The following is a 21,215-nucleotide window of genomic DNA, read 5'->3' as shown; positions in this document are numbered from 1 at the left end:
AATCAGGAACAGGGAGAGCATGTCCCTTACCTAGCTGTGCCTTTCTTCCAGAGTGACTTCTCTTCAGCTGCAATGACTCGTTCTGGCCTGTCCTTGGAGGAGCTGAGGATTGTGGAAGGACAGGGCCAGAGTTCTGACGTTATCAGTCCTCCAGAAGAAGTCAGTCGGATGAATGACTTGGGTGTGTAGACAGATGACTGTCACTGAGGAGAGTCACAGACAAGTGACGTGATAGCTTCGGTTGACTAGAAACAGAAACGCCCTGCTCCCTCCCTCCTCTTTATATTACTTGAACTATGTATCATTTAACTCTTTAGATTTGAAGTCAGGCACTCTGCTGGATGGGAAGATGGTGATGGAAGGATTTTCAGAAGAGATTGGTAACCACCTGAAACTGGGCAGTGCCTTCACTTTCCGAGTCACTGTGCTCCAGGCCAGTGGGATCCTTCCAGAGTATGCAGACATCTTTTGTCAGTTCAAGTAAGCCACCTATGTTATCTACTTCTCTGCTGCCGTGACTATACCGTGACAAGAAGCAGCCTAGAGAAGAAAGGTTTAAGTTAGGCTTTGGGTTCCGAGGGGCAGAGTCCATCATGCAGTGAAGAAGGCATGGCGGCGTGAACAGGAGGCTGGCTGATCTCATTCTCTTTCTTTTTTTTTTTTCTTTCTCTGTGTAGCCCTGGCTGTCCTAAAACTCACTCTGAACCAGGCTGGCCTCGAACTCAGAAATCCGCCTGCCTCTGCCTCCCAAGTGCTGGGATTACAGGCGTGCGCCACCACGCCCGGGGTGGCTGATCTCATTTTCATTCACACACACGAAGCAGAGAGAAAGAACAGGAAGTGGAGTGGGGCTATGAACCCTCCAAATCTGCCCACTGGGATGAACCTCCCCAGCACGGCTCTCCTTCTCCAAAACCTCCCAAACAGCTACCAACTGGGGACCAGGTGTCCGTGTATGGGGACATTTCTCATTCAGAAACCCACACTGCCTTCACTGTACCCATCTAGCAAGTTGTTAACCGCAGAGATGTTCTGTATAGTGCCTTTTACATGCGAAAGATTAAAGCTCTTGAGAGAGAAAACATGACAGATCTCTGGACACTTTCATCACTCAACAGTGGGAATGAGTCAGGGTCCCATATGAGTCTACACCACACCCCCCTAGAGCACTTCATGCTGTCCCGGAATTGCAGGAACACAGTGTCTGATCCAGAGAGCCTGCTAGTTTTCATTGCTTTTCATGCTGAAATGTCTTCATAAAAACAACAGTTAAACAAATGTCTACCCAACAGTTTTACATATTTAGCACTTTGAAAAAAGGAAATCTATATATGTAAAGAAAAATACTCATTGTATGAAGTATGTGGAGGAGATGTCGGTACAGATGGGTGTTCTGAGCATTAAATAGGAGGTTATCAGGGCCCCTGAGATGGTGGTTCAGGCTCACTAGTGCTCCTGGGCGTCTCTGGCAGATGCGGTATATATGGCCAGGGAAAGAAAAAAATAGAGTGGGAGTTGTGGAATAAGAAGGGGAGGAAAGCGACAGGCATAGTGAAAAGAAAAGAAGGATATGGCCTAAGGGACTGGAGAGAAGGTAATTAATTACACTAGCTGCTCTTCCAGAGGGCCTGGGTCCAATTACCAGGCACTTACATAGGTGCACATAGCTATTTGTAACACAGTTCCAGAGACTCTGAGGCCCTCTTCTGGCCTCTGTAGGTACAAATGCACATGCATGTGGTACACCTGTCTTAGGTTTTAGGTTTTACTGTCAACAGACACCATGACGAGACAGCTCTTTTTTTTGTTTGTTTGTTTGTTTGTTTGTTTTTGTTTTGGAGGGTTTTTTTTTTTTTGGTTTTTTTTTCAAGACAGAGTTTCTCTGTGTAGCCCTGGCTGTCCTGGAACTCACTTTGTAGACCAGGCTGGCTTCGAACTCAGAAATCTTCCTGCCTCTGCCTCCCAAGTGCTGCGATCACAGGCCTGCGCTACCACGCCCAGCAAGACAGCTCTTATAAGGACAGCATTTAAATGGAGCTAGCTTACAGGTTCAGAGGTTCAGTCCATTATCACCAAGGCAGGAACACAGCAGCATCCAGGCAGGCGTGGTGCAGGAGCTGAGAGTTCTACATCTTCATCTGAAGGCTGCTAGCAGAACACTGGCTTCCAGACAGCTAGGGTAAGGGTCTTATAGCCACAGTGATACACCTACTCCAACAGGGCCACAGCTTCTAATAGTGCCACTCCCTAGGCTGAACATATATAAACCATCACAATGCCAATGTGCATACAGTAAAATAATATACACATAAACAATTTTTTTTCCGGGACAGGGTTTCTCTGTACAGCCCTGGCTGTCCTGGAACTCACTCTGTAGACTAGGCTGGCCTTGAACTCAGAAATCCTCCTGCCTCTACCTCCCAAGTGCTGGGATTAAAGGTGTGCGCCACCACTGCCTGACCATAAACAATTTTAAATGTGTGTATTTTTAAAAAAGAATTCAAAAAGACATTGCCTAAGTCTGGACTGCATAATGTCAGCTGTCCAGATCACTAGTGATCTGCAGACCTCGGGAGAGGCCCTGCCATCCTCAGACCTGGTGAGCTGGTGTGAAAATCAAGAGCAAACTACTGACATGTTCCTGCACTCTTTTTTTTTAAGCATTATTGATTTATTTTATGTATGTGAGTACACTGTAGCTGTCTTCAGATACACTAGAAGAGGGCATCAAATCCCTTTACAGATTTGTAAGCCACCATATGGTTGCTGGGAATTGAACTCAGGACCTTTGGAAGAACAATCAGAACTCTTAACCACTGAGCCATCTCTCCAGCCCCAACAACCATTCTTACTTAACTCTCCCTCTTCTGACCACCGTAGGCCTCAGGCATATATGTGGTACATATTCATACATGTAGTACACATGCAAAACACTCATACACTTAAATCTAAACAATTTTTAAAAAATATATTCTTCTTTTCACCATTTGGTAAAAAGAAGTGTCCTTTTAGAGTGTCATCTGTGTTTACCCGTGGGTAAACCCTTGTCATCTGCTGGAGAGGCAGGCACACAGGGCATCGCTGGGACTTTTGAGAAGTAGATCCCTGCTGCCATCGGAACACAAAGCCAGGAGGTTATGTCAGGAGACTTCCTGGAAAAGATGGCTTTTGAGCATCTCTTGTCTTAGATAGACTCCTAGGCCAGGCCACCATGGGCAGTGTCACTGTTCCTATAGACTCACATTTCCCAAGTTTTCCATATATAATAGGATTTTATTTTCAACAAAACAAACCAGACAAAAACTTCTACAAAAGAACAATGTTTTATGCTTTGTTAGTTTTTTTCAGGAGATGTGGGTGGGTTTGCTTGATTTGGGGGTCTTGGTGGAGTAGGTATGTTCACTTAGTTTTTAGGTTTTGAAGATAGGTTTTTTAAGACAGGGATCCTCTGCGTATCCCTGCTGCCTGGAACCTCTGTGGCCTTGAGCTCTGCCATGCTCCCTCCTCCCTGAGTGCTCTTCTCACAGCCATGCATCCCACAGCCTGCTACAAGTGTTGATGTCGTCGCTCTCTGTAAGGCATGCGTATGCATGTGTCCACTTACAGAAGTGATCAGGGTGATTTACTACTTCAGCCAGTTTTGAAGCTGAAATACTAGCCGGGGCAGTGGTGGCTCACGCCTTTAATCTCAGCACTTGGGAGGCAGAGGCAGGCGATTTCTGAGTTCGAGGCCAGCCTGGTCTATAGAGTGAGTTCCAGGAGAGCCAGGGATATACAGCGAAACCCTGTCTCGAAAAAATAAACATAAAAACAAACAAATAAGAATGAAGCTGAAAGCCGGGCAGTGGTGGCGCACACCTTTAATCCCAGCACTTGGGAGGCAGAGGCAGGTGGATTTCTGAGTTCGAGGCCTGGTCTACAGAGTGAGTTCCAGGACAGCCAGGGCTATACAGAGAAACCCTGTCTTGAAAAAACAAAACAAACAAACAAACAAAAAAAAGAATGAATCTGAAATGCTATCTATATCATATGGAAAGATGCTGACACAGAAAGAGATAATCATTTGGCTCAGTAAAAATAAACAAAAAAAAATGTGCTTTGTTAATGTGATTCTATCTGTAGAGCCCAAAGTGAGCTCTTGAAACAGATTCTGCTAGACACAGTAGCCCACAGTGTGCTCTGGCATTTGGAGGCAGAAGCAGACAGATCGCTGTGAGCTGGGGTCAGCTTGGGCTTCAGAGTGAGCCTCTGGAAACAGAGCTCGACCCCGATGAATCTGACGCAGTGCCCATCTGTCTGTCTTTTTATTAAGCTTTTTGCATCGGCATGATGAAGCGTTCTCCACTGAACCCCTCAAGAACAACGGAAGAGGAAGTCCCCTGGGCTTTTACCACGTACAGAATGTGAGTGACCTGAACATTTTGCTGCATATCTCTCAGGTTTATGTTTGCGGATTTTGTTGGGAGAATTAAGGGAGGGTGGTCATGTGAAGTGTGAGCTTGGATAGGAGAGATTTGCAGAGAGAATGAGCAGTGGAGATGGTGGCCAGAGCAGTAAGGTTGTCTCCAGGGGAGGAGCAGCCAGGCTCTTACCAAATTACAGGGGCCCACAGAGTGTGTGTCTAGTCTCCCAGTGAAATGTTCTATCAGTTCGAATATGAATTTTTAGGAAATGTTTATATCTTAAAAAAAAGGAAGCATGCTTATCAACAGTTTTGATAAGTAACATAGTATCCTATAAACTCTAAGATACTTAATTATTGTTCATAAGTACTATAAAAGATATATAAATATCTTATGTAACTAAGTTAAGATTTAGAGTATTTTCCTGGTATCTGTGATTTAATTATTCATGTCCCCTACAACTCTCTTAATGCCTGAAGCAAGGAAGTAGACTTTCCAACTTGTGTATAGAATTTCAGTCAAACTCCATTCAAAAGTCATCTTCAGGGTTGTCTGGAGATGCTCAGCCGACAAGCTGACAAGCTCTTCCCAACAAGCCTGATGACCTGAGTTCAATCCTTAGGACACAGGCGGCGGCAGGGAGAGATCTGTCTCCCACACGCTGTCTCCTCGTCCCCTCATGTGTGCCCTAGCACAAGCACCGAGCACACACACATCAGTTAACTGAGCATAAAAAACAAAGTCACCGCCATCACAATACTGGTGTTTATTTTGTATTGTATTGTCCCTGTCCTGTTTTCTGTGCCGTTTAACCCTCACTTGCCTGCCTTAGACTGTTATAATCCCCGTGTACAGTTGGAACTGAGGCACTAGGCAGCTTGTGCCACTCACCCAGGTAACAGCTAGGAAGAGCAAGGAGAGGCTTAAACACAATGAAGTGTGGCTCTCGAGAATCTCCACTGCTGCCTCAGAACCACCTTTCTCTTTTTGTTCATCACATGTACTCTGTAAAGGGAGAGAGAGGCCCAGGCCGTGGGTGTAGCCCGGCTGTGGGGTAGCCCAGCTGGTAGTGTTCACCTCACATGCATGAGGTCCTAGGTTTGAACTCCAACAAAACCAAACATTTTAAATAGAAGATGTCAGAAAGGAAGGGATAATCAAAATAAAATTAAAAATAAAGCATGAACTCTGGGGCTAGAGAGATGGCCCTGTGGTTGAGTGTGCTCCACCCTAAGGAAGACCTGAATGAGGTTCCCAGCCCATATCTGTTGGCTCACAGCTGCCTGTAACTCCAGCTGCAAGGGGTCCAAACCCTCTTCTGGCCTCTGAGGACATGCACATACTCAGCATGCATACATCCCAAGTATATGCACATACCTATAATTAAAAAGAAAATATGTGTTTGATGAATATTGATCAGCTGTTAACAAGCCTCTTACTCACAAAACCATAGAAGTCCCCAAGGAGCTTAGAACTCATAAGGGGAACTATAGAGTATGGCGACGTGAGAATGAGTTAAGTCAAAAGGGAACAGTTTCTGTATGGGAAGATGTTACTTTTTTGTGTAAGGGAGAATGGTTATGGAGAGAGAAGGTAGAGAAAGACATAGCATAAATAAAAAGTGAGAAAAAGAAAAGTGGGTGTGTCAAACTTGGCCATGCCTTTGCTCATAGGCCACAGTGAACATGTGTTTTTCTTTCCTCTTTTACCAATCACGTGGGCTTTGGGGGAAGGCCTTCCTAAGAGAAAGCAGGCAGAGAGAGCAACAGGCAAGTCTTGAACCAATGAGCAGCAGTAGAGCAAGGCCAAGTCTGCTGCGCTGTGGAGGCTCTAGAATGCTGGAGCTTGGGTTTCTCAGTTAGTTTCCCTGCTGTGAACAGACACCATGACCACGGCAGCTCTTATAAAGACAACGGTTAACTGGGGCTGGCTTACAGCTTCAGAGGGTCATTCCAGTATCATCAAGGCAGGAACATGGCAGCATCCAGGCAGGTATGGTCCAGGAGGAGCTGAGAGTTCTACATCTTCATCTGAAGGCTTCCAGGCAGCTAGGATGAGGGTCTTAAAGCCCACAGTCACAGTAACACACCTACTCCAACACCCTCTAATAGTCCCATTGGCTGGGCTGGGCATGTACAAACCATCACATTGGTAAAGTGACGTTAGAATGAGGAGCAGAGGAAAATCTGTCTTGTGTAGTGAAATGCCCAGCACATGCAGGATGCTGGACAGTGCTAAAGGCTGCAGGAAGCACACACATGTGCCCTCCTGTCATCAGCTCACCTCACCTCACCTCACCTCACATTCTTCTTCCTAGATTGCGGTGGAGGTCACAGAGTCGTTTGTGGACTACATCAAAACCAAGCCCATCGTATTCGAGGTCTTTGGGCATTACCAGCAGCACCCACTTCATCTGCAAGGACAAGATCTTAACAGGTCTGAGGGGACAGGCAAAGGCTTTGTTGTTGCTGTTTTGGGTTTTAGTTCCTTGCTTCCTGGAAAAGAACTCATGGGGGATGCAGAAGAGTTGTCACTACTTTTTTGTAGCTAGCCTAATCACTAAATTAGCTTGATGTTCAGCAAGTTGAATTCTGTCCAGATGACTGTGAACACCTTCTTTTTGTTATAAGAAGAAAAGTTTGATAGAGTAGAAAGTCAGCAGAGCAGAGCAGGAGTGGGCGTGGCCTTATTTCTGACAGCCTTTCTTCATGGAGCAGAAACGCAAAGGGCAATGAGTCATCACAGCTAATGAGACCAGCGGCTTGACTTGTGTTTGTTTTAGTTTTTGACACAGGGTCTCTTTATGTAGCCCAGGCTGTCCTGCAGCTCACTATGGAAGACCAGGCTGCCCTCAGACTTAGAGATCTGTCTGCCCCTGCCTCTGCCTGAGTGCTGGGATTAAAGGTGTAAGCCACCACACCTGGCAGTGACGTGACCTTTTATTGGTGGCAGTGGCAATGCCAGGTGAAGTTTCCAGGGAGACTTTTACCAAAATTTGTTGGTCTCTGTGGGATTGTGTTGCCTCTCCCTTTTCCTGAGAAGATTCAAGCCCAGAATGCTGGGGGTGTGGGTGCACGGCTTTGAATAAGCCCTGGAAGCAGAGGCCGGCAGATCTCTGTGAGTTCAAAGAAACCTGGAAAAAACCCCAAACCCCAAACCCAAAAGATTCAAGCATGCCATTATTGTCGGCACTTACCTCTGCTTCATCCTGATGATGCTTTCCGCCTCTCTGCAGCCCACCTCAACCGTCTCGAAGATTCTTCCCCCCACCCATGCCACTCTCCAAGCCAGGTAAGCAGCTGCTTCTCTCTCTCTCTCTCTCTCTCTCTCTCTCTCTCTCTCTCTCTCTCTCACACACACACACACATCTGTTCTGAACAGTTGCCAGACAGGTGTCACACTGGAGCTTTCTCTGTCTCCTGTGCTCCTGTCCTCTTGTGTGCTTCTAACGGGAACAAGCAAGCTTGCCTCCTGATCTGAGACGAGAAGTCAGAAATAGTTAGGCTCTGTCTCTCTGCTCCTTGCATTCTAACTTTAATAATCTCTCTCCTCCTTAAATCTCTGCTTTATATGTGATTACTCTGTCAGTCATAACATTTCTTTGCATATTAAATTTATTCTGCATGTTTGGTTTTATTTTTGATTGACACATAATAATTGTACACACTTATGATACAGGATGCTGCATTAGTAACTATATATTTTGAGGAACACAGACACAGACACACACATACATGTATCTCAGTATAACTAGCATATCCTTCTCTTAAGCATGTGTCATTTGTTTGTAGTACATGTATTCAAAATTCTTTTTTGTAGCACTCTGTAATCGATACCCTATTGTACAGTAGAATGCCAGCATTTGTTTCTCTTCATTTAGCTTGTTTTCATCGTTCTTTCTTTTTGTTCCTTTTCCTTACTGCCCACTTACCAACATCCCCCTGCCTGTGCTCATCTTCCTTCATGTCTCATCCCTGCCGGCCTTCAGACCATGAGAGAAAGATTGAGCTGATACGCTTTCTCATGGCTGGCTACGTGCATGTGCATGTGCTGGATGCATTCTCTGAGCACGCCAGCCTGCTAGCTTCCTCTGCTGTCGCCACCTTCCAGAATGAGGCCGATTCACTGCCGCCTCTTCTCTTTCCGCCAGCTCTCAGCTTCCAGAGTGAAAGGGTACCCAAACAACATGGTTAGTAGCCGGACTAGCTCTGCCCTAGATGTAGATCCAGCTTCAATATATGTGAAGCCCTCATGTTTCTGTTTGTTCCCTAGTTTACTGTAGAGCTCTGCACACTGGAGAGCGCACCACAGTTCCTCCACGGAGACTGTAGGGAGTGCCTTTTATCTCCATCACTTTCACTTCTCTCTGAGGATGGGATGCCCTGATTTTTTTCTTTCCCTGAGACAAGGTCTCTAGCCCAAGATAGCCGTGAACTACCTATATGGCTGTGGACAGTCTTGAGCTTCTGGCCTATGGATGAGACTTGGCTGTGTGTGTGTGTGTGTGTGTGTGTGTGAGTGTGTGTGTGTGTGTGTGTGTGTGTGTGTATGTGTGCCTCATAGCCAGTTACAGAGGGCTAGGGATGGAACCTAGAACCTCGTCTGTACAGTTCCTACTCAGCCACATCTTCACCCCTTCTGATCCTTTTGTTTGTATTTTTTGCAATAGTATTTCATATTTTGATTTTTTTTTTTACTAGTAGTTAGTTTTTATTTGTTTGTAGTGTTAGGAATGAAACCCTGGGCCTTGTGCCTGTTAGACAGTCAGTTTACTACTGAGCCATGTTCCTCCCCACCTCTTCCCTTCTACCTTCCCCTCCCCTCTTTCTTTCCTGAGAACTTGGGCTAGAACAGTAGCCAGCTTCCTTCTCAGCATCCCCAGCACAGGTGACGCGCAGGGGGACCTCTGCCAGCGGAGAAATGCTCCGTCATTGCGGAGCCCCTGCGTGTCCGTTATGCTAATGTGTCTTCACAGTGCTTTCTCAGAGTGCTAGACTAAATATGATGATCCACATCTTATAAGCTGAGGAGAGCCTCGCAGAGTGAGCAGCCTAACCAAAGCCACATAGCATTAGCATTAGATCTGAAGAAAATGTGACAGAAGATTACTTACAGGTTCTTGTATTTACAGTGTATCACACTAATGGTCTTAGATCCGGCTGCATGTTAGAGTCTTTGGAGAATTTCTAGCCTTTGGGGGCAGAATCATAGCCCACCCTCAGACATTATGATTTGACTCTCTGGGGCGTGACGCTGGATTTCACCATCTTTAAACTCTTAGCAATTGTTAGATATGTGGAGGTCTGGGAGATGTAGGTTGGCAGACGCCCCAGTGGCATGCCAGGCTCTCCCTGTGCGTCCCAGCATCATCCCCCAATGTGACTGTGATGTGACACCACATCCCCCAAATAGGAAACGCCGGAAAGCAAAGGATTTTTAATGATTTGTAAAGCGCATTTATTTCATTTAAAAAAAAAAAACCAAACACGTTTTCTCATGTTTAGAAATGTGTTTTGAGAAGGACCTCAGAGCTCTGGATTAGACTCACTGAGACACTTAGTGTTGAACTTTCTCTGGGTCTTCCACATCTGTCCCCTTAAAGACTGACATTAAAGATGCTTCTGCTTTTGTTGCCTAAACTAGGAACAGACTCTGACATGTCATAAACACTTTTCTAAAGTTCCAGCTACTAAGTTAAACGCCATGAACAAAGCCAGCCTCGGGCAAAGCATGAGCAAGTACGACCTTCTGGTTTGGTTTGAGATCAGTGAACTGGAGCCTACTGGAGAGTAAGTCCAATTTTAGATACATTTGTCATTAAAGTGTGTCAGAATTAGAGACAGGGTCTTGGGCCTGTTTGGGTTCCTGCAGCATTATCTGTCACATTCCTCTTTGAGACTGAACGTGGCTGCCTTGCTGCTTATCTCTGAGTGAGGTGTTTGCCAGAGGCAGTCTAGTGGGATTGATTAGCAACAGCAATGTGATGGATACCACATGCACTGGCTTGTGAGGGGAGATGACAGACAGCATGGTGCTTCTACTAAGATTGGTGACAGATTGTAGGAGCATGCTTCAGGTTCACACAGAGGTTGCGGGGGCTGGTGAGAAGGCTCAACACATTTGGGCACTCACTGCCACGCCTGACAAGCTGAGTTTGATCCCTGGGACATACTTGGTGAAAGTGAGAACCAGCTACTATAGATTGTCCTTCTCCTTCCACACAAGTGCCATGGTAGTCACACACACAATAAATAAACAAATGAATAAGTAATGCTATCTTTTAAAATTAGAATACTAAACTCAATGAGGTCAGTGGATTAAGATTTTATTTTATTAAAATTTAATACCTGGATTAAAATTTTCCACCTTGCCACTATTTGAGACCACTGTGGCGATGTAGGATATTTTTTAGTACCTTTGGCTTGTGCCTATATGAAACTCTTCAGTCACGTTGACCAAAGATATCTCCTAAAACAGAGCCACTCTCCTAAATTAAGGAGATCCGCATAAGCTCCCTTGTCTTTGGGAGCTGTGTTAGAGTAAATAATTAATGCAGTTATTGTTTATAGTTGTTTCTGAAATGCCTTGGGAACTCAAAAGAGAATCTGCTCCTGAAAAAGTCAAGCAGCTACATCAGTTAGCCCAGATTAGGGAATAACTGTTAATGTAGTGTTCCTGTGTAAATCATGCCACCATCAGTGATGATCAGCACCATTAGCTGTTAGTGACTGCTGCGCTCATGACCCCGTGTTGGATAGAGTCCTGCAACTCCTCAGTTGCCAGGCATCTAAAGAATGTGACTTTCCATGGGCAGATCTACAGCGTCGTCATAGCTTAATTATGAAGAAGTGATTTATTTTTGCAGCTTTATAGTTAGAACTGGAAACTGCCTATTTCTTATCTCCCACTCAGTTCTCTAGCAGTCATTATTTACTGAATTATTATTCAGTAATAGACAGAGATGCAACAAAAAAGTCACTGTTCTTTCACACTCCGGTCAGGCAGAGACGCTGAGACACAGATATGTACGCATGGCTCTGAGGTGATGTGCCCGCACGGGGTCAGACGTGGATCAGAGTGTAGAACAACAGAGATTTCTCTTGGCTACAACCCAGGAAGACTTGGCGGGTGAAGTAGTCCTAACTTCTGTCTTTTGTGTTTTTATTTTCATAGGTATATTCCAGCTGTGGTTGACCATACAGCAGGCCTGCCCTGTCAGGGGACATTTTTGCTGCACCAGGTACTGACATCTGAGACAGAACAACAGATTTCTCAGTTTTTCGTCTCTATTTGGAGAGGAGAATGTGGGAGGACAGTTTTGTTTTATTTTGTCCCACCCCACCCCCTTTTATTTTTTTAATCAGGGTAGGAAATAGCTGGGAATCGAATACAAAACATCAAAAACTGTTTCTGTTTGTTTGTATTAGTCAGAGTTTTGTAGAGTAACAGAACTTATAGAATCAGTACACACACACACACACACAAGAAGGGGGTTTATTAGAATAACTTGCATGCTGTGGTCCAGCTAGTCCAGTAATCCAGCAGTTGCTCGGTCCACAAGACTGGTGGTCTCAGGTAGTCTTCAGCACAGTCTGGAGTCCACCGGAAGTAGGGTGTACTGCCCGTGAAGGAGTGGGCTTGCTAGGGAGAGCAAGAACAAGTAGGCAGAGAGCAAGGCGTCCTTCTTCTGTGTCCTTCTATAGGCGGTATGGCCCAGATTACATATGGGTCTTTCCAGCTTTAAAGATCTAGAGTAGCTAGCTGGCTGGTGGTGGCGCATGCTTTTAATCCCAGCATTTGGGAGGCAGAGGCAGGCCAATCTCTGTTGGAGGCCTGCCTCATCTACAGAGCTAGTTCCAGGACAGCCAAGGCTACACAAAGAAATCCTGTCTCAAAAACAACAACAACAAATTTGGATTAAAGGTGTATACACCTCGAAGGAATAAATCCTCTACTTCAAATTATTTAAGCAAAAATATGTATGAATATTTTTTAGAATAGGTACTGTGAAAAAGGGTCTGCTGGGAGGCTCTCAGGCCTCACCTTTGACAGTCACTATTCGTTGGTGATCACTACTGAAGACTCTCCTTTATGGATATGGATATGGGTACAGGTAAGTTGTCCAGGCCGCACAGGATGACCCCACACTGTGTTCAGCACTAATTGTGTTCTGGGCGTCAACAAGAACAGAGGATGTGAAGTTAAGAAGGTGACAAGGTAGGAGCATTAGGAAGAGTGAGAGAGGCAGTGGTAGATGGCTGTGGTCAGAACACATTGTATCAATGTATGGAAGCAATGGAGTTCAATTACTGCTGTTTGTATTACTCTCATACAATATTAATACTTTTCATAGCTTGTGTCTCACTGTCTTTTTTTAAAGATTTATTTATTGTTATATGTAAGTACACTGTATCTGTCTTCAGACACATCAGAAGAGGACATTGGATCCCATTATGGATGGTTGTGAGTCACCATGTGGTTGCTGGGATTTGAACTCAGGACCTCTGGAAGAGCAGCCAGTGCTCTTACCTGATGAGCCATCGCTACAGCCCAGTGTCTCACTGTCTTTTAGTTCTGTATTATTAATCCATTTGAGACAAATTCTCACTCTGTCCTCTGCTGGCTTCCAACTCCTAGGGTGACTCTCTTGCCTCAGCCTCTTGGTCATCGGGTTAGCAGGTCTGAGCCACCATAACCTGGCAATGGTTGGGGTCTTTTTGTTTGTTTGTTTGTTTTAAATTTATATATTATGTATACAGTATTTTGCCTGCATGTATGCCTGCAGGCCAGAAGAGGGCACCAGATCTTATTATAAATGGTTGTGAGCCACCATGTGGTTACTGGGAATTGAACTTGACCTCTAGAAGAGTAGTCTTATGTAAATGAAGACGATATTCAATTTAGAAAGAAAGAAAGAAAGAAAGAAAGAAAGAAAGAAAGAAAGAAAGAAAGAAAGAAAGAAAGAAAGAAAGGAAGGAAGGAAGGAAGGAAGGAAGGAAGGAAGGAAGGAAGGAAGGAAGGAAGGAAGGAAGGAAGGAGACTGGTCCTAACCTCTCTCCAGCCCCTGCCTTGAGGGAGTTTTCATTTACTGTTTCATTTTGTTTTGTTTGTTTCTTGTCTTGTTTTGCTTTTGGGTGTATAGGCCATTAAATCTGGAGCCCTTTCGCTTTAGGCAAGTCCACTACTGCTGAGCGACGTCCCTGACACTGTATTTTTGTTACAGTCTTGATGTGTATTTTGTTACAGTCTTGATGTGTAGCCCAGGTCCTTGAATTTAAGAGATCCTCCTGCCTCAGTCTTCCAAGTACTCGGATTACAGGCATGTGCCACCCAGCACAGCCAGAAGCTCTTCATGAGGTCAATGATGAAATTCTGAATAGATTAAAAACATGCTTTTTAAATGTACACTGCTCACTTGGTAAAATAAGGCCTAGGGTGTTACTACACTTTTATAATCCCAGCATTCAAGAGGCAGAAGCAGGAGGATTATGAACTGAATACCAGTCTTGGCTCCTTAGGAAGTTCCTGGCCAATTTGAGATACATAGCAAAATCCAGTCTTTTAAAACAATTTAGCCAATGCTCAAAACGATTTCTTGTCAGGCTGGAGAGATGGCTCAGCAGTTAAGGGCACCGACTGCTCTTCCAGAGGTCCTCAGTTCAATTCCCAGCACCCACATGGTGGCTCACCATCCGTAATGGGATCCAATGCCCTCTTCTGGGGTGTCTTACCATAGCTACAGTATACTCATAAGAACAAAAATAAATAACTCTTTAAAAAAAAAAAAAAAACACGGGCTGGAGACGCGACTCAGCGGTTAAGAGCACTGACTGCTCTTCAAAAGTTCCTGAGTTCAAATCCCAGCAACCACATGGTGGCTCACAGCCATCTTTAACATGATCTGATGCCCTCTTCTGGAGTGTCTGAAGACAGCTACAGTGTACTTAGATATAATAATAAATAAATCTTTAACAAAAAAAACCCAAAAACAACACTATTTCTTGTCCAGGTATCCATGTTACAGGGAGCTCCATTTCCCTAGAACATATTTCAGGGTCTCAATCAATCTGTCTGTTGGTCTGTCTCTGCCTCCCCACCTCTGTGTGTGTATCTGTCTGTCTGTCCTAGCCCCGCCCCTGCCTCTCTTTCTCTGTCTCTTTCTCAGGATATGTGAATTCATCTGGTCTCAAGCTTCATCCTGTGACTACAGGTGTGAAGCTACAAGGCATCTCTTAAAACCAGATTGGCAGCTGGCTTTTCGTTTTCTCATACATTCTCCTAACCTGTGACCCTGTCCCATTACCCAGGGCATCCAGCGACGGATCACAGTGACTATTATCCACGAGAAGGGCAGTGAGCTCCACTGGAAGGATGTCCGTGAGCTGGTGGTCGGTGAGTACATCACCAGCCGAGGGAGCCTGGCTTTCTGGGATGACCTCGCTCTGCTGATTGTAGGAGAGCTGTGCAAGACGGGAGAACACAAGGTGGAAACAATAAATACCTTGAGTTTGAAGCTCTCTCTCTCTCTCTCTCTCTCTCTCTCTCTCTCTCTCTCTCTCTCTCTCTCTCTGTGTGTGTGTGTGTGTGTGTGGTGGGGAGGAGAGTCAAGAAAGGGTTTCTCCATGTAGCCCTGCCTGTCATGGAACTCTCTTTGTAGATCAGGCTGGCTTCGAACTCATAGATCTACCTGCCTCTGCCTCCCAAGTGCTGGGACTAAAGGTGTGAGTCACCACTGCCAGACAAGTTGGAAGCTCTCTTGAGTGCTGGGGTAGTGGCTCAGGAGAGAGCGAGGGAATATGCATGCAGGCATGCCAGGCAGGCGCCCCTCCACTAAGACTGGGCCGACAGCTGAACCGGGGTCTTGCACATGTTCTACCACGAAGCTATTCCCACATACTTTTTTTTTTTTTTAAATATGTCACTAAGCTGCTCAGGCTGGCCTTGAACTTGTGGTCCTTCTGCTAAGTAGTTAAAATGCTAGGCCAGTGCCACCACCTTTTGATTTAACAAAGTTATGCCTTATTTTCTAATGTGCTTATCCTCTGGTTTCTTGTCCCTCCTTTCAGGTCGCATTAGGAATCAGCCTGAGGTACATGAAGCAGCAGTTGACGCTATCCTCTCCCTAAACATCATCTCCGCCAAGTCCCTGAGGTCCTCCCACAGCTCCAGCAGGTAGGACACCCTGCATCACAGTGTCATCCCGGCGTCCTTGGACAGATTCACATCAAATTCCTATTTCTAATGACTCTTGGTGCAAATGAAAGGAATTTCCTTTTTACCTCAAAAATTCTGGTGTGGTGCTGTTCACCTGTAATTCCACTTTTGGGAATTAAAGATCCCAAAGGATCTTTATGAGTTCAAGGCCAACCTGGTCTACATAGGAAGCTACAGGACAGCCAGAACTACGGACAGAGATGTGTCTTTAAATGAATAAATAGATGAACAAATTCTGGTTTCAGAGCTGGAAAAATGACTCAGTAAAAGTGCTTACTGCTCTCGTAGAGGACCCAGTCCCATTCCCAGCACTCCCATCACGGGACTGAGGGCAGCCTGCGATTCCAGCTCCAGATTAGGTTATTGTCTGGAGCCCCGTGGGGCTGGGCACCAGGAGCCCATGCATGCCCCGTGTGGACACTGCCTTTGCATTATGGAATTGATTCTCTGTGCTGCTTTATGCCCTCCAACTCTTGCTTCTGTGTGTGTTGGGAAAGGGTAGGAGTAAGACGGGGCAGAAACAAATGACTAGGTTTGGACCAGAATTATTTTTTTTTCCTTATATTGCAGTTTTGTATAGGAGAAGGAAAAACAACAAACATGCCTGCTTTTCTGTAGGGAGAGTTGACAGGGCCTATGAGAAGGGGGCCGAGGGTGAGTGGAGGGTGTGTCTGGGGAGAGGATGCTATCGCCTCTTTCTGTGTAGACCACACGTAGCATGGTGTCTCTGAAGCGAGCAGAGACTCCTCACAGCTCTCTCTCCAGTTTCAGCTGGCATTCACCACTGCTTCCTTCAGCTGCACGGTGATGGTGTTGACTTAACCCTGCCTGCTGGACCTGCTTACTCTTGAGTTCCCTTGAAAAGTCCTGACCTGAGCCCAGCTCATGGAAGGGAACCGCACAGGTCTCATTAGAGAAGCTTTTCCGGCCTCAGTGCACCTGGCCTAGATAACCCTCCCACACTCATGCCTACAGATTTGTCTCCGAGAAGATTCCAGGTCCTACCAAGTTAACAGTGTTCACCATCACAGGCTCATAGGTTAATGTGCTGGGCTATTGTTCGGGTTATCTAAGGGCTAGTGTTGAAATTAATGTATAGATCTGCAGATTGGTTGTACTATAAATAATAGTATAATGTGTCTCAGAGGGCTTTTCTAACACATTGATAGTGGGGAGTAATTGACAAATTCCTGATTCCCTTTCTGTCCACACCTACATTTGTGTTAACCAAGCCTTGATTTTCTCTTAGCTCTACAGCAGATTCTTTTTTTTTTTTTTTTTTTTTCCCCTGAGACAGGGTTTCTCTGTGTAGCCCTGGCTGTCCTGGAACTCACTCTGTAGACCAGGCTGGGCTCAAACTCAGAAATCTGCCTGCCTCTGCCTCCCAAGTGCTGGGATTAAAGGCAGGTGCCACCACTGCCTGGCTCTACAGCAGATTCTTACCATATCCAGTACTAAGTCACAGCTTGTGTGGGTATGTGGGGGTGGGGGAGGTGTCATTAAAGATTTGATCTCCATATTCCTTTGTAGTCCATCCTTTTTCTTGTCTTTTCTTTCTTAAATTTTTGCTTTTTTGAGATAGGATTTCTCTGTATAACTGCCCTGGGTATCCTAGACTGGCTTAGAACTCACAGAGATCCACCTGCCTCTGCCTCTGCTTCCTGAGTGCTAGGTAGGGTTAAAGGTGTGTACCACCATGCCCAGCCCATTCTTTTCCTTTTCTTTCTTTCTTTTTTTTTTTCTTTTCTTTTTTGGTTTTTTGGATTTTTTTTTTTTCAACACAGGGTTTTCTCTGTATAGCCCTGGCTGTCCTGGAACACACTCTGTAGACCAGGCTGGCCTCGAACTCAGAAATCCGCCTGCCTCTGCCTCCCAGAGTGCTGGGATTACAGGTGTGCACCACCACCGCCCAGCTCCATTCTTTTTCTTAATGAAAGTCTTGGGAGAAGGATTCATGTCACTTTAAGTCCCTTATCAAATTGTGTAAGTCCCAGAATTCTCTGTTCGTTGTTTGTCCACTGAAATTCAGTTTGCTTCTTAGCATTATTTTGCCTTTTTTTTTCCTCTGTGTGTTTCTATTTCTCCATATATATTTGTTTGTTTTTCTTTCTGTCTGTCTTTTGGTTGCTGGACTAACAAAAGCGTTCTCTGTTTTGCAGGCTCTTTCTTGATAAGGATATTCCTAGGTACTTTCTCTTTGCTTTTTTGTGCATAGAGATTCTAGTTTGCCAGAAGGCTTTATGTTGTATGTTGCTTTGGTTCCTGTTGTAATTCAGTGGTTTCTTTCCTGTATAAACCAAAGCTTTACCTAGAAAAGAGCAAGACCTTATTTTACAACCTAAGAATGCCCCGTGCCGTCTGTCTGTTCTGATGTGTATACAGCTACATGTGCAGCTTCTCCAACGACTTGTGCGCTAAATTATTGTCTCATTCCATTTACTACGTTTTAAACACCTCTTCAGGTTGGTCTGTTTTGCATTCTAAAGTAGAATCTTTTGCATTTCATATGAATTGTCAGGCCTCGTTCTCTGGTGCCCTCTCCTTCCCCCTCTCTGCCCCACTCTTCCAAAGCTTGGGACATTTGCTACAGATCCACTTACGTCCTTTTGCTCTGTGTCTGCTGCATAGAGAGCAGGTTAACTCTTTGAAAGTTGAGTCTGCAAGAAGAAATGTCGTTAGTTATCGTTAGTTATTCTTTTTTAAAAGAAGACAGTCTCACTGTATAGAACAGGTTGGCCTTGAACTCACAGGATCCTCCTCCCCCTGTGTCCAGAGTATCAAGGTTAAAGGCACATGGAAGGCATTTAGGGGGGCTCGTTCCACCTCAGTTAACTAGAGAGTAGTTTCCCCTCCCCCACCACCATCCCATCCATTCTCTCTCTCTCTCTCTCTCTCTCTCTCTCTCTCTCTCTCTCTCTCTCTCTCTCTCTCTCACACACACACACACACACACACACACACACACACACACACACACCAGCATAAAGTGTAACCATATGTAAGAAGCTAGTGTTGCTATGCTTGGTATTAGGGCACTGAGGGGCAGAGGCAGGCAGACCTCTGAGTATGAGGCCAGCCTTTGACGTATGAACGCCATTTCCCATTATTAGAATTTCTTTAACTAAATTGAAATATTTTACTTTAAGCCAGATTTTAAGTACACGAAGGTGTTCTGCTGAACCTCTAAGGCATGAGGAAGGCCTTCTTTGGCATGTTTGTTGCACTTTGGGTCCCTTGATGACCCAAATCTCACTAGTTGTTGCTGTATGCCTTCTGAGTCTGTATAAAGAATTTTCTTGTCCCACACTCATTAGCTCACAAATTTGACACTGAGAAGCAGTCGCATTCCAGAAAAGACCTGAATAAGAATAGCTGCGGATGGGCGTGGCCATGCCTCAAATCTGTGCACTGAAACAGGAGCTGTGGTCAGGGGATTCACGTTCTGAGTTTTCTCTGCTCATGTTTTCTGGAGGAAGATGTGTGGGTGTGCTTAGAGAGAAGATATGCTTGTTAGTTGTCATTGAGGTCAGCATTCGGAAAGGCGGAAGGGAAAATGTTGTCAGGGAGTAGGGCACTGTGAGCAGTCTTTCTGTGTGAGGTGAGTGAGCTCCGTTCTTCCTGAGAACTAGTGTTGTGAGGGGATGGGGTTAGAGGAGTATCTCCCCAGAAAGTGTCAGAGTTCTAAAAAGAAATGATAGCCCTTGGAATTGATCGTAGCCCAACCAGTGCCAGGAGAAAAAAAAAACCTCAAACTTGAGGAATTTAAAGCAATCTGCTAAATTTAGCTTATGATTATTTCTTAACTATAAGGTTGATTTTCAGATACATTTAGAAGGAATGAATGATAAAAACTACCTCTAGTGTTGTAAAATTCTTCTCTACTATTGATAGATCACCTTGGGTTTGTTCGCTGAAATAATGTTTTTCATAATTAGATTCTGCCTGTTCCTACCTTCCAACATCCCAGGGATTTAAAGTGTCTCTAAGAGTCTGCAGAGCCACCCTGTGAAGTTAGATCTCTGGGATGTGGGAAACTGAAGCCTACCTGTTACCGAGTCCTTACTCTTTCTGTTTGTTTAGTTGGTTGATTGGTTTTTGTTTTGTTTTGTTTTGTTTTGTTTTGTCTTTGTTTTGAGACAGGGTTTTTCTGTGTAGTCGTGGTTGATCTCCAACTCACTCGGTAGACCAGGTTGGCCTTGAACTCAGAGATCTGACTGCCTCTGCCTCCTGGGATCAAAGGCATGCGCCACCACACTAGCTGAGTCCTTCTGAACCCGGATCCTCTGAAAGAATAGCCCATGCTCTCAACCACTGACCCATGTTCTAACCCTTATCAACACAAGCTGTTTAAAATTCAATTCGGGCTGGGTGGTGGTGGTGGTGCACGCCTGTAATCCCAGCACTCTGGCAGGCAGAAGCAGGTGGATTTCTGAGTTTGAGGCCAGCCTGGTCTACAGAGTGAGTTCCAGGACAGCCAGGGCTATACAGAGAAACCCTGTCTTGAAAAAAAAAAAAAAAAAAAAAAACCCAGATGGCTCACTTGGACGTCTTTCAGACTCTGTCTACATTCTTCTTATTCCTTTTGAATGTTCTCACAGTTTATGTTGGTGAAGGGGCTGGCTTTGTTTGAGAAAGAGTCTTGTGCTAGGTCCTGGCCAGTCTAGAACTTGATAGACAAAATTGGAAATTAGACCAAACTAGTCTCAGACTTGAGCAGCCCTCCTGCCTCTGCCTGAGTGTTGGGCTGCAGCTGTGTGCCCATTCCTGGCAGTGGTGCCACTGTGGTCATGTTAGCCACGCAAAAACTTTATCAGTACAACCAAGTGTCACTAGTGGATGGGCACCTGCCTTTGTTAGGTGTGATACAGGGAGAATGGCAGTGCTTGGCATGGGATTCCTTAGGACTCTGCCAGTAGCAAGCCCTCTGCTACCATTGGCTACTTTGGGTTGACATGGTCTTTCTGACCTCAGGACCTTCTACCGTTTCGAGGCCGTATGGGACAGCTCCCTACATAACTCCCTCCTTCTGAACCGAGTGACGCCCTATGGAGAGAAGATCTACATGACCTTATCTGCTTATCTGGAGGTAAGGGACCCATAGCTTCAGGGGCCCTGGGAAGCGGGCTGTGACAGGAGCAGTCAGCAGAACTCCAGTTCACTCTTTCATCCCTTCCCTCCATAGTCTAAAACTGTTGATAGGATTTTACTTGCTAGCTGTTCCAATTCTGTTAGATTCTGTTCCAGGACTCTATTTAGTCAGAACAGCACAACTTTTCTGATCATTTAAGCTTCAGGAACCCAACCACCAGTTAAGACAGCTCCATACCATGTTTTCCTGGTCGTAACAGAGACCAGTTCCAGGTCTTGGAACAAGCCCGAGTTCTTGATTTTTATTTCTCTGAGTCTCATGTACCCAGGCCTTGCCTCCACTCACTGTGTTGCTGACGATTACTTGTTGCTCCTGATTCCACTTCCAGGTACTGGGGTCACAGTCTTGCGCCATCGTGCCTGACCTGGGCCACATTCTAACTTTTGTGCTCTCACTGACTGCTCTGTGTCTGTCCTCTCATGAGCCTCTGTGTCTCACTCTTCTCCTCC

At 45.3% G+C, this 21,215-nt stretch overlaps 1 protein-coding gene across 3 annotated transcripts in view; it reads left to right on the top strand.

Moving 5' to 3' along the window:
• Positions 1-21,215, top strand: part of Kif1b (kinesin family member 1B) — a 128,155-nt gene that overhangs the window by 93,257 nt on the left and 13,683 nt on the right. For all 3 annotated transcript variants that reach the window (XM_052178171.1, XM_052178169.1, XM_052178168.1), the window contains 10 exons: positions 52-181; positions 318-480; positions 4,313-4,403; positions 6,721-6,839; positions 7,639-7,694; positions 10,084-10,192; positions 11,577-11,643; positions 14,711-14,795; positions 15,470-15,575; positions 20,589-20,703. In XM_052178171.1, coding sequence (XP_052034131.1) covers positions 52-181; positions 318-480; positions 4,313-4,403; positions 6,721-6,839; positions 7,639-7,694; positions 10,084-10,192; positions 11,577-11,643; positions 14,711-14,795; positions 15,470-15,575; positions 20,589-20,703 — 1,041 coding nt within the window. The remainder of the gene's footprint in view (positions 1-51; positions 182-317; positions 481-4,312; positions 4,404-6,720; positions 6,840-7,638; positions 7,695-10,083; positions 10,193-11,576; positions 11,644-14,710; positions 14,796-15,469; positions 15,576-20,588; positions 20,704-21,215) is intronic.

Source organism: Apodemus sylvaticus, chromosome 3 (assembly GCF_947179515.1).
Source record: "Apodemus sylvaticus chromosome 3, mApoSyl1.1, whole genome shotgun sequence".
In the NCBI taxonomy this organism is placed as follows: Eukaryota; Metazoa; Chordata; class Mammalia; order Rodentia; family Muridae; genus Apodemus; species Apodemus sylvaticus.
The sequence above is the reverse complement of the archived record's forward strand: the minus strand, read 5'-3'. Positions and strand labels throughout refer to the sequence as shown.